The sequence below is a fragment of the Cynocephalus volans genome, chromosome 6 (genome assembly GCF_027409185.1).
Source record: "Cynocephalus volans isolate mCynVol1 chromosome 6, mCynVol1.pri, whole genome shotgun sequence".
In the NCBI taxonomy this organism is placed as follows: Eukaryota; Metazoa; Chordata; class Mammalia; order Dermoptera; family Cynocephalidae; genus Cynocephalus; species Cynocephalus volans.
Window position 1 is genome coordinate 103319410 of NC_084465.1, and position 13271 is coordinate 103332680.

At 42.8% G+C, this 13271-nt stretch overlaps 2 protein-coding genes across 3 annotated transcripts in view; one reads left to right on the plus strand and one right to left on the minus strand.

Moving 5' to 3' along the window:
• Nucleotides 1–417: 417 nt before the first annotated feature.
• On the minus strand, nt 418–4089 carry TMEM186 (transmembrane protein 186). Its single transcript, XM_063100395.1, has 2 exons — nt 4050–4089; nt 418–3006 (listed from the first exon to the last, which is right to left on the minus strand). The coding sequence occupies exons 1-2, from the start codon at nt 4050–4052 to the stop codon at nt 2368–2370; spliced, it is 642 nt and encodes a 213-aa protein (XP_062956465.1). The 5' UTR covers nt 4053–4089; the 3' UTR covers nt 418–2367.
• Nucleotides 4090–4242: 153 nt separating this feature from the next.
• PMM2 (phosphomannomutase 2) overlaps nt 4243–13271 on the plus strand; it is a 29378-nt gene continuing 20349 nt past the window's right edge. For both annotated transcript variants that reach the window (XM_063100171.1, XM_063100172.1), the window contains exons 1-4: nt 4243–4363; nt 9516–9627; nt 11779–11855; nt 12517–12608. In XM_063100171.1, the coding sequence (XP_062956241.1) occupies nt 4298–4363; nt 9516–9627; nt 11779–11855; nt 12517–12608 (347 nt within the window). In that variant the 5' untranslated portion in view covers nt 4243–4297. The remainder of the gene's footprint in view (nt 4364–9515; nt 9628–11778; nt 11856–12516; nt 12609–13271) is intronic.

Genomic DNA, 13271 nt, shown 5'->3' on the forward strand with positions numbered 1-13271 from the left:
TACTCTTCATCTGTCTGTCCTTCCTCTCCACCTCTCCCCTCCCTACTTGACTTTAAGCTCCACAAAGGCAAAAATCCTCCTCTTTTGTTAACCTCAGTGCCTTCTGCAGAAGCAGTCTGGCACAAGGCACATATTCAAGAAGTTTGGGTGGAATGATTGACAGATTTGACAGGAACAAACTGTCTTGAATTATATGCTTTACTTGCTTCTCTAAAACAGAAGAAATCAAATAAGAAAACCTGACTTCTTTCATGTTACCTTGATTATAAAAAAGTCACTTTTCTCAAAACTCCATTTTCAGTCTACACAGAGAAAGGACATCACAACATATATTTGATATTTATCACATTCTTTATAACAATGAAAAAATAGAAATGACCTAATAGTTAATGAATGCTTATAACTGAAATAGTCTTGTGTTATAACATGAAGCAAAAAAACAATTTTAGGTGCAACATAACATCTATGTTTTTTAAAAATGTGGAAGCACAGGGAGATACCACCTGTTAGAATGGATATTATTAAAAAAATGAAACAACCAGTGTTGGCAAGGATGGAGAAAAACCTGAACCCTTGTACATGGCTGGTGGGAATGTCAACGTTGCAGCCGCCGTGAAGTTTGGCAAGTCCCCACACAATTACCATAGGATTCAGTAATTCCACTTCTCAGTACGTACCCAAAAGAATTGAAAGCAGGGTCTAAGGCACCTGTGCACCAATGTTCATAGCAGCATTATTCACAACAGCCAAAAGGTAGAAACAATCCAAATGTCCATCAACTGATGAATGGATAAAATATGATATATACATATTCAGCCATAAAAAAAGGAATTAAGTTCTGACAAAATAATAAACGTTTTGACACATCAGAACATGGATGCACCTTGAAAACACTACACCAAGTGAAAGAAGCCAGACACAAAAGGGTACATATCTGGAAGGAGGGAGGGGGTTTGGGGAGTGATAGGTCAGGTAAAGGGCATAAAGAAAAATCACGATTTGTAATAATGAATATGCTAATAATAAATAATAAAAATCAAACTAAAAAAGATTTGGGAAGCATTTCTTCAGGAATACTATGCCAAAAGCTTCTAAAATAATCCATTTCATTAAACATGATTCGACAATTAAAAAAAGGAGGGGCACATATTGTATGATTCTATTTATATGAAATATCCAGAATAGTCAAATTCAGAGAGTTAGAGAGCAGATTAGTGATTACCAAGGATTGGGGGTGGGTGTGGTGGCGTTTATTGTTTAATGGGCACAAAGGTTCTATTTGGGGCGATAAAAAAGTTCTGGAAATGGTTATACAACACTGTAAATGTACTTAATGTCCCTAAATTATACACTTAAAAATGGTTAAAAGGATAAATTGTTTTGTATATTTTACAACAATAAAACAAAGACTGGAAGCCTACACAACAAAACATTCAGTGACTTCTGAGTAGCAAAATTATAAAGATCATGACTTCCTTCCTCTTTACTGTTACGAATCGTATAATAAACATTATTGATTATGGGGGGCAATGCATATAACTGGCCTCAGTTAATAAAATAATGCATGAGCATTCAGTCCATCTGGCTTTATTACACTGCAAAGCTTTCCCATGTGAGAGCCACTACATCTCCGGGTGCTGAACAGAATCTCGGCTGGGCAGTTGTGCTAACTTGATGACATCCCTGCCCCACTCAGTGTGTAGTTACCATCCTGGTGGGATGAAATGACCCCACTCTAGGATTCATCCCAGTCCCCTGTGTTGCTGGGTACATGAAGGGCCACAGCACAGGGCTCTGGAAATGCCTACTGGCTGCCTGGAAGCCTTCCACCATGCCATAACCTCTGCCCAAGTGCTTAATATTTGCTCTGGGCTGTTGGTTTGCAAAGAACTAGACATTTATTGTTTATTCTCACTCATCCCATGAGACAGGCAGGACTCCACTTTACAGATGTTGAAACCAATGTTCAGGAGAGGGAGTAGAGAGCTGACAGAACCCAAGTCATCTGACCCCAAAGCCTGTGCTCCCCCGCCACCTCTCTCCATCTTCCAATTTCATAGCAGCAGACTATCTGGGTAAACTTGGCATAGCTTCCTCCAACAACTGGCTCTTAACAGAAACTTCTGGCCATTATATGACTGAATGTCCAACACAAGTGCTATAAGAATTTGCAACAAAAGCCTTTTTTCTAAGTCTGGTTATTAGCTTCTGCCTCATGAATTTCTTCATTCCAAAAGACAAGTTCCCAAGGGCCCTGGCAAAGTGTCCAGGTGCCTGATTCCCGTCTTCAGCCTTGCCCACACCCTCAGCCTTCCTGTCAGAGATCTAGGTAGCCCAGGGCTTCCTGGAAGCCCAGCTCCCAGTTGTTCACTTGGGCGTGTCCAACACCCCAAACACCTGTGTGAAACGCTCTCTGTCCAAGATGCGTCCATAGCGCAGGGTGAGGTAGAAGGTCTGTTTCCCGTTGTACTGCTGGATACGCACCAACAGCTCCTGGGGCCGGTCCTTGGTTTCTGTCAGAGGCATCACATCTGCCACGGGACAGTATGTGTCCTGCCGCCAGCCCCAGAAGGTCAGGTGAGCCACCCGCAGCGTGGTGCGGGACTCGTTCACATACAAGATGCCCACCAGCCTCTGGAAAAAATAGCTCATCCAGCACAGCATGGCCAGGGCAAAGCCAGCAATCCCACTCACGAGGCACAGAGAGTTGAGAGTTACCAGGCCCTCAGAGTACCAGTAGCAGCCCGGCGGCAGGGCCACCACTGTCAGGGCGGTTTGTACCAGTTTCAGCCGAGACATGTACCCAAAGAATCTGATGGCATTAAAACGGTAGACCATCTGGAATTTCTCAGTCTCTGTACCTGCTGGTTTCTCCTTCAAAGTGGGAGACTTGCTACCCAACCACCTCTTGGGATCCTCCTGCCCACTGCAGCACCACAGCCCTTGGAGAGGCCTTCCCCACACAGCTGGCCCCCGAAACCTCAGCACAGCTCGAAGGAGGGCAGCCTGAAAAGGAGACAGGGGATCATTTCTCTCATGGGACTCAATCCTGCTAATCACATAATGAATACCTGCAAAGCACAGTACACAAAGCCTTCCAGCAATCCTGGAAGGTCACCATTATTGCCAGAGAGGGAGAGAAAGGTAAAGCCAGATGCTTTACTGCATGTGAACTTCACAAGTTATTCGAAATACTTCCACTTTACCACTAAGGAAACAGCCCAGAGAGAGTAAGAAATTTACCCAATGACACAGAGAGTGAGTGGAGCGGAGTCTGACTCTACAACTGGTTCTCTTTCCTCCAGGTAGTTCCAAGTATAGGAAAGGAGGTGCAGACTTCATTCATTCAACAAATACCTAAGGAGGGTCAATTCTGGGCTGCACATTGGATCTACAAGACTGTGAACATTTCCACAAGCAGTAAACTAATCAATATCCTAGTAGAGAACTCGAGCAACAAGTGTGTGACATATTTATCACAAAAACGTTCCAATTCTCCATCTGGTTTATGTGTTATCTTGTGTGCTGGAGGAAACTGCAGTTTTAACTTCGCCTAGTTTGGGGAACGGGGAACAGCAGAGGAGAAATGAGGCAGGTAGGCCCCAACCTGTAGCAAAAGGACTTTATGAGGTGAGCAGTGCAGTGGGAAAAGCTCTGGGGTTTGGAGCCAGATGAGGATTCTAATACTGGCTCCAAAAGTCACTAGCTGTGGATCTTCCGACAAGTTATTCCACCTCTCTGAGCTTCAGTTTCCTGACCTTTCAAAATGAGGTCTCAAAATATACTGGCCGAGATAACGGTTTTAAAGCCCTCAACTTAGTACTTGATGCACGGTGAGTACTCAGTGAGTTTTCACTATCGCTATGGCTGGCTCATGTGACCCCAGGAGGGCAGAGGAAACCGGGGAAAAGCTTCCTCCCGCGGACCCTCCGAGTCACAAACCCAGAGGTCCTACCTGCCTGCTTCGACCCGGACGCCCGACCCGGACCCCCAACCCAGACCCCCAAAGCACGTCACTCCCCCGCAAAGATCACCACCCGCCTTCTTACCATGGCTCCACAGCACGCTGCCAGAAGTGAATTCCTCCTGCCCCCGGAAACTCTCAGAGCGCATGCTCGGATGTACAAGGACAGCGCGGTGCGCGTTGCATGCTGGGAGTTGTGGTCCGGGCATTGTAGGAGCCTATGGGATTCTCCTTTTCCCGACGTGCCCTGCGGCGCGGGAGTGGAACCGGGAAGTTCCGGGCGGAGTTCCTGGTGCCAACGAGTCTTGTTAGCTGCGGGCAAACACCAGGGACATGGCGGCGCCCGGCCCTGCGCTCTGCCTCTTCGACGTGGATGGGACCCTGACGGCCCCGCGGCAGGTAGGCGGTGTAGCCTTGCTGCTGCCAGATGGGGATAACGACCGCCCAGGGTGGGCGCCGAGAGGCGGCTGAGGACCGCCTTCCTCCTCCGGGGGCTCAGCCCTATTCTGGGCGCCCTGGAAGCCTGAGACAGAAGCCCCTAACCAGTTCTTCAAGACCTCAGGGTGCTTGGAGATATGTGCTCATGGGAGACATTGAGAGCAGGAAACTTGTATGGGATTGAAAAATGTAGTCTGGACTCACTCCGCAAGCCCTGGGGACTGACAGACCAGGATTTGAACCCCAGCTCAGGCCCCATTACCAGCCAGGTGCCCTCCTTAGTTCTGTCGCCAATGAGCTGTACCGTGTAGTATGATATTGAAAACATAAGTTTCTAGGTCAAACAGACCTAGTGGAGTCTCAGCTGAAACTCTTGATAGCTGTGTGAGTTTGAGCAAGGCAATTAACCACTGAGACTCAGCATCTGCCACTTTAAGTGGGGACATTACCTGTTCCATATGGTGTTTGTGAGGATCAGAGGAAATCACTTAAGTTCATGAAGGTATCTTGCACACACTAAGCCTCAGTAAATACTAGCCACCTCCACCACACCCCTCTCCAGCCCCTGCAGTGGACTGGGTTGAGGGAGGAATCCTGGGTTATTCCAGACTGCCTACTGAGAGCTTTTTTGGGCCCTTGGAAACTTGCCCCCCACTCCCAGATTTTGCGGCTGCAGGGACAGTTAAATTTCAGTTAAGATCAGCCTTGCAATGAGGCGCTCTCTCTGTCTCCCTCACACAAACTGGTCGCTGAACATCAGCCATTCTAACTCGAAACTGGGCCCAAGTGGCCTCACTGTCCTTAGCATGTACCCCCAACCCCCTTAGTTTGGGCTGGGTGGTAGTAGTGGTGTGTTCCAGAATTTCACGTCAAATGTGTGTGACCTTAGACATATCTTTACTCCTCTGAGCCACAGGTTTTTTTTTTTTTTTTTTTTTTTTTTTTTTTTTTCGTGACCGGCACTCAGCCAGTGAGTGCACCGGTCAGTCCTATATAGGATTCCGAACCCGCGGCGGGAGCGTCGCCGCGCTCCCAGCGCAGCACTCTACCAAGTGCGCCACGGGCTCGGCCCTGAGCCACAGGTTTGATCCATCCAGACATGACACCCTAAGTTCTCCAAAGGCCCTTTCTAACTTTGAGGTTCAGCAATCAACACATACTTGTGGGTTGTTAAAAGCCCATATGGTCTAGAGCTGAGGACAGCAATTCATTTTTTTAAAGGGCCATATAGTAAGTACTTTTGTCTTTGTAGACCATATGGTCTGTAGTACTCAACTTTAGTGCAAAAGCAGCCATAGAACATATATAAACACAGAGTGGCTGTGTTCCAATAAAACTTTATTTATTACAAAAGCAAAGTTTGGCCCATGGGCCATAGTGGTCTAGGGTCTACATTTCCAAGGCTTTTTACACAATATCACTGGACCTTCTCAACCTTCCTCTCTTTTTTCCTGGTAGGATAACTGTTATTAGCATTTTAAATAGAAGGAAATTGAGACCCAGTGAATCCCTGACCTCAATTTCACACAGCAGACCTGGGCCTCAGGGCATTGTTATTTGTCAAGTTTGCCATTTCCTAACAAAAAAATAAATAAAACAATAAAAAAAAAAAAAAAGTTTGCCATTCCCTGCCATGATAATAAGGTGGAAGCTGTTTCAGTTGCTTAGGTGTGCCCTTCAGGAAAGTGCTTCTGATTCCAAAAAGAATCAGGATATATAAGCATGAAGTATAAAGTAGCAAAGAAACCAGGCAACCCAGAATGTATTGCCCTGAGACATTTGAAACATGATATTCTTTGGAGTAAACATAAATAATTTTAACATTAAAAAAACCTCAAATCCATAATTTAAAAGAGAATTGTTTCTATATGCTGGGTACTCTAGGTAAAAAATAAAAATATTTTAGCAACAGATCGATTTATTATACATTTCCCTTAATATATGTTACTCAAACATTGATAAGCACAATACAGTCTGGAAGCAGAATAGGTTATCTTTTCTTGCAGTTGCTAAAACAGGATATGACCTAAACAGGTAAAATCTAATTAGCATGGACTCCAGAGATTTGTACATTTCACTGTTTTAGAAGTTTGTCATGTTGAGTACTTGCGTAAAAATGGCATTCTATCTAAAAACAGTTGCAACTTAGAACAAAAGCCTACAAAAAGAAGGGAAGCACAAACCCAGCTGAATTGTTTTCTAACTTTGCATCATGAAAAATTCCAAACACAGAGAATCATTGAAAAAATAGTACACAGAATGCCATGTACCCCCCATGCCCAATTAGACTGAAATATGATTCGACATTTCATCATATTAATTTGATCTCTACTTTTTTTTTTTCTTTTGCAGCAACTTCCTAAGCTGCACTCATCACAGTACATCACCCCTATGTATTTTAGCCTGCATCTCTTAAGGACAAGGACATCTTCCTTTGTAACCATAGAATCCTTATCATACCTAAAAAAATTATCGCCAGTTCCCTAATATTATTTCATACTGTAGCCTAGGGGCAGGCAAACATTTTTATAAAAGGTCAGATGGTAATATTTGAAGCTTCTCAGGCCATCACAGCTACTCATCTCTGGTATAGCATGAGAGCAGCCTTAGACACTGTGTAAACAAACAGACGTGGCTTTGTTCCATTAATACTTTACAGAAACAGGCAGCAGGCCCACAGGCCCTAGTTTGCTGACCTCCTTTAGTCCATAGTAAATTTCCTGTCATCCCCCAAAAAGTCTTTTCTTTGTTTTTTGAGGGTTTTTTTTGTCAGCTGGCTGGTACTAAGATCTGAACCCTCGACCTTGGTGTTATCAGCACCATGCTCTAACCAACTGAGGTAACTGGCCAGCCCCCCCAAAAGGACTTTCATAATTTTTTTTTTAGAAAGTGAATTTAACTTTTTTCACCTTAACTTCAAGCTTTTGGATCTTTCTCTGTGTTTTATTTTATCTGGGCTGATTTATAAAGGATTCTTTGTAATTATCAGCACAAGGGTATTTGGGAATATCAGAACAATTTTGCTATGCAATTACTTTGCTGTAAAGATCTCCACTGCAGAGGGATGTAGTTTATATGCTCTGTTGTGGTTACAGCATCTGGGTTTTATTTCCTGTCAAAAAATATTTGCTGCCACTTGGAAGCAAGAGGTGCCTTCTCCGCCCCATTCACATTGAAGAACACATCATGATAGCTGACCACAATACCATTTAGCTCAACAGTGTGCACAAGGGTTAAGATTTAATAAATTGTACCCTTAGGTTTCTGTTTGAAGATGGAAGTATTGCTCTTGCTGTTGTTGGTATTGCATTTTTTTTTTTTTAAAGATGACCGGTAAGGGGATCTTAACCCTTGACTTGGTGTTGTCAGCACCACGCTCTCCCAAGTGAGCTAACTGGCCATCCTTATATAGGGATCCGAATCCATGGCCTTGGTGTTATCAGCACCACACTCTCCCAAGTGAGCCACGGGCTGGCCCCCGTTGGTATTGCATTTTTAATATTTTGCAATCAAGGGAGTCTTTCTCACTTCCTCCTGTTCTGATGTCAGGTCTGAGCAAACCACTTGGGGACTATGGGACTGGTTTTCTCAGTCCTCACTGACTCATAGAGGCCAGTAGTGCAGTTCTTGATTTGGTTAGTTGAGATTCTGCTGTAACAGGTAGAAAGATTGGTACTCTATTATATGCCCTTCTGTACAATTTTTTTTTATTAATCATATGCATGTACTACTCCAAAAAGATTGGACTACAGATGTTTATTTATTTATTTTTTGGCAGCTTCCAAGTACATCCAGATTTTTTTTTTTTTTTAAAGATGACTGGAAAGGGGATCTTAACCCTTGAGCATCACACTCTCCCAAGTGAGCCAACAGGCCATCCCTGTATAGGGATCCAAACCTGTGGCCTTTGTGTTATCAGCATCACACTCTCCCAAGTGAGCCACGGGCCAGCCCTCATCCAGATGTTTATATACCGATGTTGAGTTAAATGGTTTTTTCTGTTTTTTGTTTGTTTGTTTGTTTTTGTTTTAATTTCTAGTAACTTTTTTAAAAAGGTATTCAGTGTAAGTGTACAGTTCAGATTGCTAAAAGTCAGGCTGGCCAGTTAGCTCAGTTGGTTAGAGTGTTGGTGCTGATAACACCAAAGCCCACATTTCAATCCCTATACCAGCCAGCCACCAAAAAAAAAAAACCCAAAAAACAAAAGATTGCTAAAAGTATTGTGATTTGTGTTAATATATGGATAACCTTTCTATCTTAGTTTATAATTTCTTTTAAATTATCCCAGTTTGTAATTTAGCATACCAGAGTACTTCAAAAAATTCATGGAAAGATTCATATTATCTTTTAACTCTTTTTCCACAAAGTAGAGAAGAATTTTGAAGTACCCTCATAAAATACCATTAAGACCATTGTTTATAGAGATTGGAGCATTTCTTTTAGGAGAGCCTAAAAAATCTAGTCATCTTTAATCTCATGTTATTTTGTTTTAAACTTAATAAGTTTGGGCCGACCCCATGGCGCACTCGGGAGATGCTGCACTCCCGCCGCGGGTTCGGATCCTATATAGGGATGGCCAGTGCACTCACTGGCTGAGCGTGGTGCGGCCGGTCACAAAAAAGGCAAAAAAAAAAAAAAAAAAAAAAAAGTTAAATCCATCAATGGAATACTGTGTAGCATTTGAAATGAATAAGCTAGAGCTGTGTGTTGGCATGAAAAGATCACCACATCATAGTGCTGAAAAGCAAGTCACTGCACAGGACATAGAATGGATCAATTTCTGTTTCAAAAATAAGACCTATTTGTATAGGTGCATAAAGACAGGTATATAAAAATTTGTGTATATGCATATAGACAGGCATAGAAAAACAGCTGGAACAATGCACAACAGCTGTTAATATATTACTTATGTGTTTAAAATTAGACAAGTAAAATTTAACAAGTTTATTCTGATAAAAAGTTAATGCCCAAAATTATAACTAAAATATTTGAATTTATCTGGAGACCTAGTAACTGAATTGACGTGTGAAAGTCAGGGTTGTATTATTCTTGTAATTTGTTTCCTGATTATTTTGTGACATGTGACTGTTGTTTTTTCCTTCTTGAAATGTAGAAAATTACCAAAGAAATGGATGGCTTTCTACAAAAGTTGAGGCAGAAGATCAAAATCGGAGTGGTAGGCGGGTCGGACTTTGAGAAAGTGCAGGAGCAACTGGGAAACGATGGTAAATAATACAACGCTAATTACATTTTGGCCAAAGATTAACTTCTCATGAGAATTGGGACCCATAGCCGAGTGTCATAGGCAGCCCCGAGTCCTCCACCCCATGTGGCAGACTTTCTACTTCCTTGTTTGGGAAAACGCTTTCTCTGCCTTTATTTTTCCTCTATGTTTAATCCTTTAAATAAGTTTCTGGAGTTGCTGATGGAGCACTTGGTACTCAGATGTGTGGGTAGTTCACCTAAAAAGGTGAGTGTCTATGTCTTTGTACCTGGTAATTGTTCTGCCTGGAATACTTCCTGTTTGTCCCCAGTCACTGCCCTTCTAGCCTCAGCTCAGGCCCCATCTCCTGACCATCCTCCTCATCCAGGTGTGGTGGTGCCCTCTGGGTCTAGGTGTCTCCTCCCTGTTACCCTAACTCAGTGTTTCTCCGAGTTCCCTAATCATGAGAGTAACCCAGGACTCCCCTACTACATCCAGTGAACCAGAATCTCCAGCACAAGACTCCAGGATGCTGGAGAGTCTTACTGTCTCTGTCACTGGAGATTCTGACTCGCTAAGTCTACGGGATCTGGGAATTGTATTTTAGCAAGTACCCCGAAGAGATTCTAGCACACAACCCTGCTAATGTAGCACTCTGTAATTATTGCAGACGTCTGGTTATGTTTGTTTTGAGGACCAGGACTATGGGTTATTCGTCTCCATAGCCTCAGGGCCACTGGGGTGCCTGGCCTATAACAAATAGTGGGTGGAGAGATGGATGAATTGATCATTCGTTTAACTGTTATGGTCCCCAGAGTCCTCAGATCTTGGAACCAGCTCCTCTAGAGCAAGATTTCTCAACCTTAGCGCTGTTGACATTTTGGGCCAGATTATTCTGGCAGCTGTCCCGGGCATTGTAGGGTGTTTAACTACATCCCTGGCTTTTACCCACTAAATGCCAGCAGCATGTACTCTTGTGAAACCAAAAATATCTCCAGATATTGCTGAGTATCCTCTGGGGGTAAAATCACTCCCAGTTGAGAGCTACTGTTCTAGATGGAATATCTTACAGTGCATATCTGTGTAGACCATATTTATTAGATTACCATTACTCGGAGAGTGATCTATGTAATCCTTTAGAACTCTGTTCCACTTTTACTTAATTTTCCTTATAGGTGCTCTGCTTAGAAATGCTGTAAACAACATAATAGAGCACATTAAGCCCTGGAAATCCTGTTACCTGGTCATGATTGCTCTTTAACCGCATGCTCAGAGAGCTTTTGTGTCAGTGTAGACTAGTGTCTGTACATTTCAGAGAGTGTGTAACAACAGAATCAATACATTCACAAGCTGGAAGAAAGTTGAAGGTCCACCTCTATCAGAATCACCTGGGAAACGTATTAAATACAGGTGTGGGGCCTCACCCAACACACAGTGATGCCGTTGAGAGGCACAGAGCCTAGCCATATGCATTTTAACAAGTGCCTAAAGTTTGAGAATCCCTTCCATAAGCTTTCTGTGGGTGGTCTCCAAATATGATTGATCATAAGAATCACTTAAAGAGCTTTAAAAAACAAACTGATTTTTAGCCTGTCTCCTGGCAATTCTGATTCAGGAAGCCTGAAAGCAGAGCTTGGAAATCCACATTTTCCCCTCACTGCCTTGGTGCTGCTGGTTCACAGCAAGGTTGGGAGCCACCATGGGCTGACATCTTCCTTTACAGACAGGCAAGCTGAAGGCAGGGACACGGAATAACCTGCCACCAAGTCTCCAGTCTCCAGCCCAGTCATCATCCTTCAAATTGGTCACCAAGTGCTGGCCCGTGGCTCACTCGGGAGAGCGTGGTGCTGATAACACCAAGGCCATGGGTTCGGATCCTATATAGGGATGGCCGGTTAGCTCACTGGCTGAGCATGGTGCTGACAACACCAAGCCAAGGGTTGAGATCCCCTTACCGGTCATCTTTAAAAAAATAAAAAATAAATTGGTCACCAAAATAGCCTTTTTTTTTTCTTTAAGGAGCTTTACCCCACAGTCTCCCGGTCTATTAAGATGAGGTAGCCTTTCTCAGTCCTTCTTGGAGTTTAGCAGTTTCATTGGTGGCAAGTATTAATCAAGAAGTGGAAATGCAGGTTTGGACTCATTGCATTCTAAGTTTTCTTTTGTTTTATAGTGGTTGAAAAATACGATTACGTGTTTCCAGAAAATGGCTTGGTAGCATACAAAGATGGGAAATTCTTGTGTAAGCAGGTAGGCTCTTGAGTATTTAAACTGCTATAAACTGCTATTAAAAAGTAGTTTTCTAAAAGGGTGTTTGACATTGAATTCCTCTGGCAAGCCGAGGAACAAGGGTGAGGATAAATCTTCACTCTATATTCTTAAAGTTTTGAATTTTGTACTGTGTGACTATTACATATTCCAAATTGATAAGTAAATTTTTATAACTTTTTTAAGGATATGTAAGTCTAATAAGGAGAAACTGGGGCAGGCTGCTTTACTCTAAGCATTTTTAAGAGGTACTATGTACCTCTTAGTAGTAGTAAGATCATTCTGTTCAGACATAACAGAAAGTGGAAGTAGAACAAATGTATTTTCTATCAGTATCTGTAGATATCTTAATTGAATAAAAACATCAACAATAAATTCATTGGGCCTTCCAGGAAGTGCTTGAAAAATAGTGAACACAAAAATCTTGAGTAATGAAGCAGAAAATGCTTTTGACTAAAGCCTTTCTGGTTTGCCTAATGTTTTCGACCAGAGGAAAAAGAGAAGAATTAAAAAGGCAGTGGGGCGTGTCACTGTCACTGCTACTCTCAGCCTAGTGACTTTGGAACAATAGTGGGTTTGCTGTAAAGCTGTTTTGCAAATGCCTCCTGCTGAATCAAGTAACTCCAGTATTTCCTTTATCTAGAATATTCAAGGTCACCTGGGTGAGGCCCTAATCCAAGATTTAATCAACTACTGTCTGAGCTACATTTCGAAAATCAAACTCCCAAAGAAGAGGTGGGTTTGTTTTTAGCAAAGAGTCTCCACTGGAATGTGGGGTGATGTCATTTGGTGAGTTAGTGCTAATTTAAGTCAAAAGCCCAGCACTGAGTAAGGAATAATTGGAAACAGTCTGTGAAGCCAGTAATATAAAAATGATTACATATATGATGGCATGTCCTTATGATGGAAATTTATATAGCTGTTTACCCATATGCTTTCAGGGGCTCTCAGTGAGAGAGTATACCCATGAAACAGCATGTGAAAAAAGCAACAGAAATCCCAGATCTGGAAATCTCCAACCAGAGGCATCCAGGCCAGATCCCATGCAAAGCCAAGTCTGGTTGGCCTGCAGTGTTAAAAATCTGAATTAATTGCCATCATTTAAAAGTCTGGTTTCAGGGTTGGCCCGTGGCTAACTTGGGAGAGTGTGGTGCTGATAACACCAAGGCCCTGGGTTCGGATCCCATATAGGGATGGCCGGTTGGCTCACTGGGTGAGCATGGTGCTGACAACACCAAGTCAAGGGTTAAGGTCACCTTACCAGTCATCTTTTTCAAAAATAAATAAATAAAAGTGTGGTTTCACATTTTAAAATATCTGGATTTCTTGCTTCTGTTGGCAAATCTAAAGACCTGGCTACTCTTGAGTTTTCATTCGTATGTGGGAAGGATACAGGTG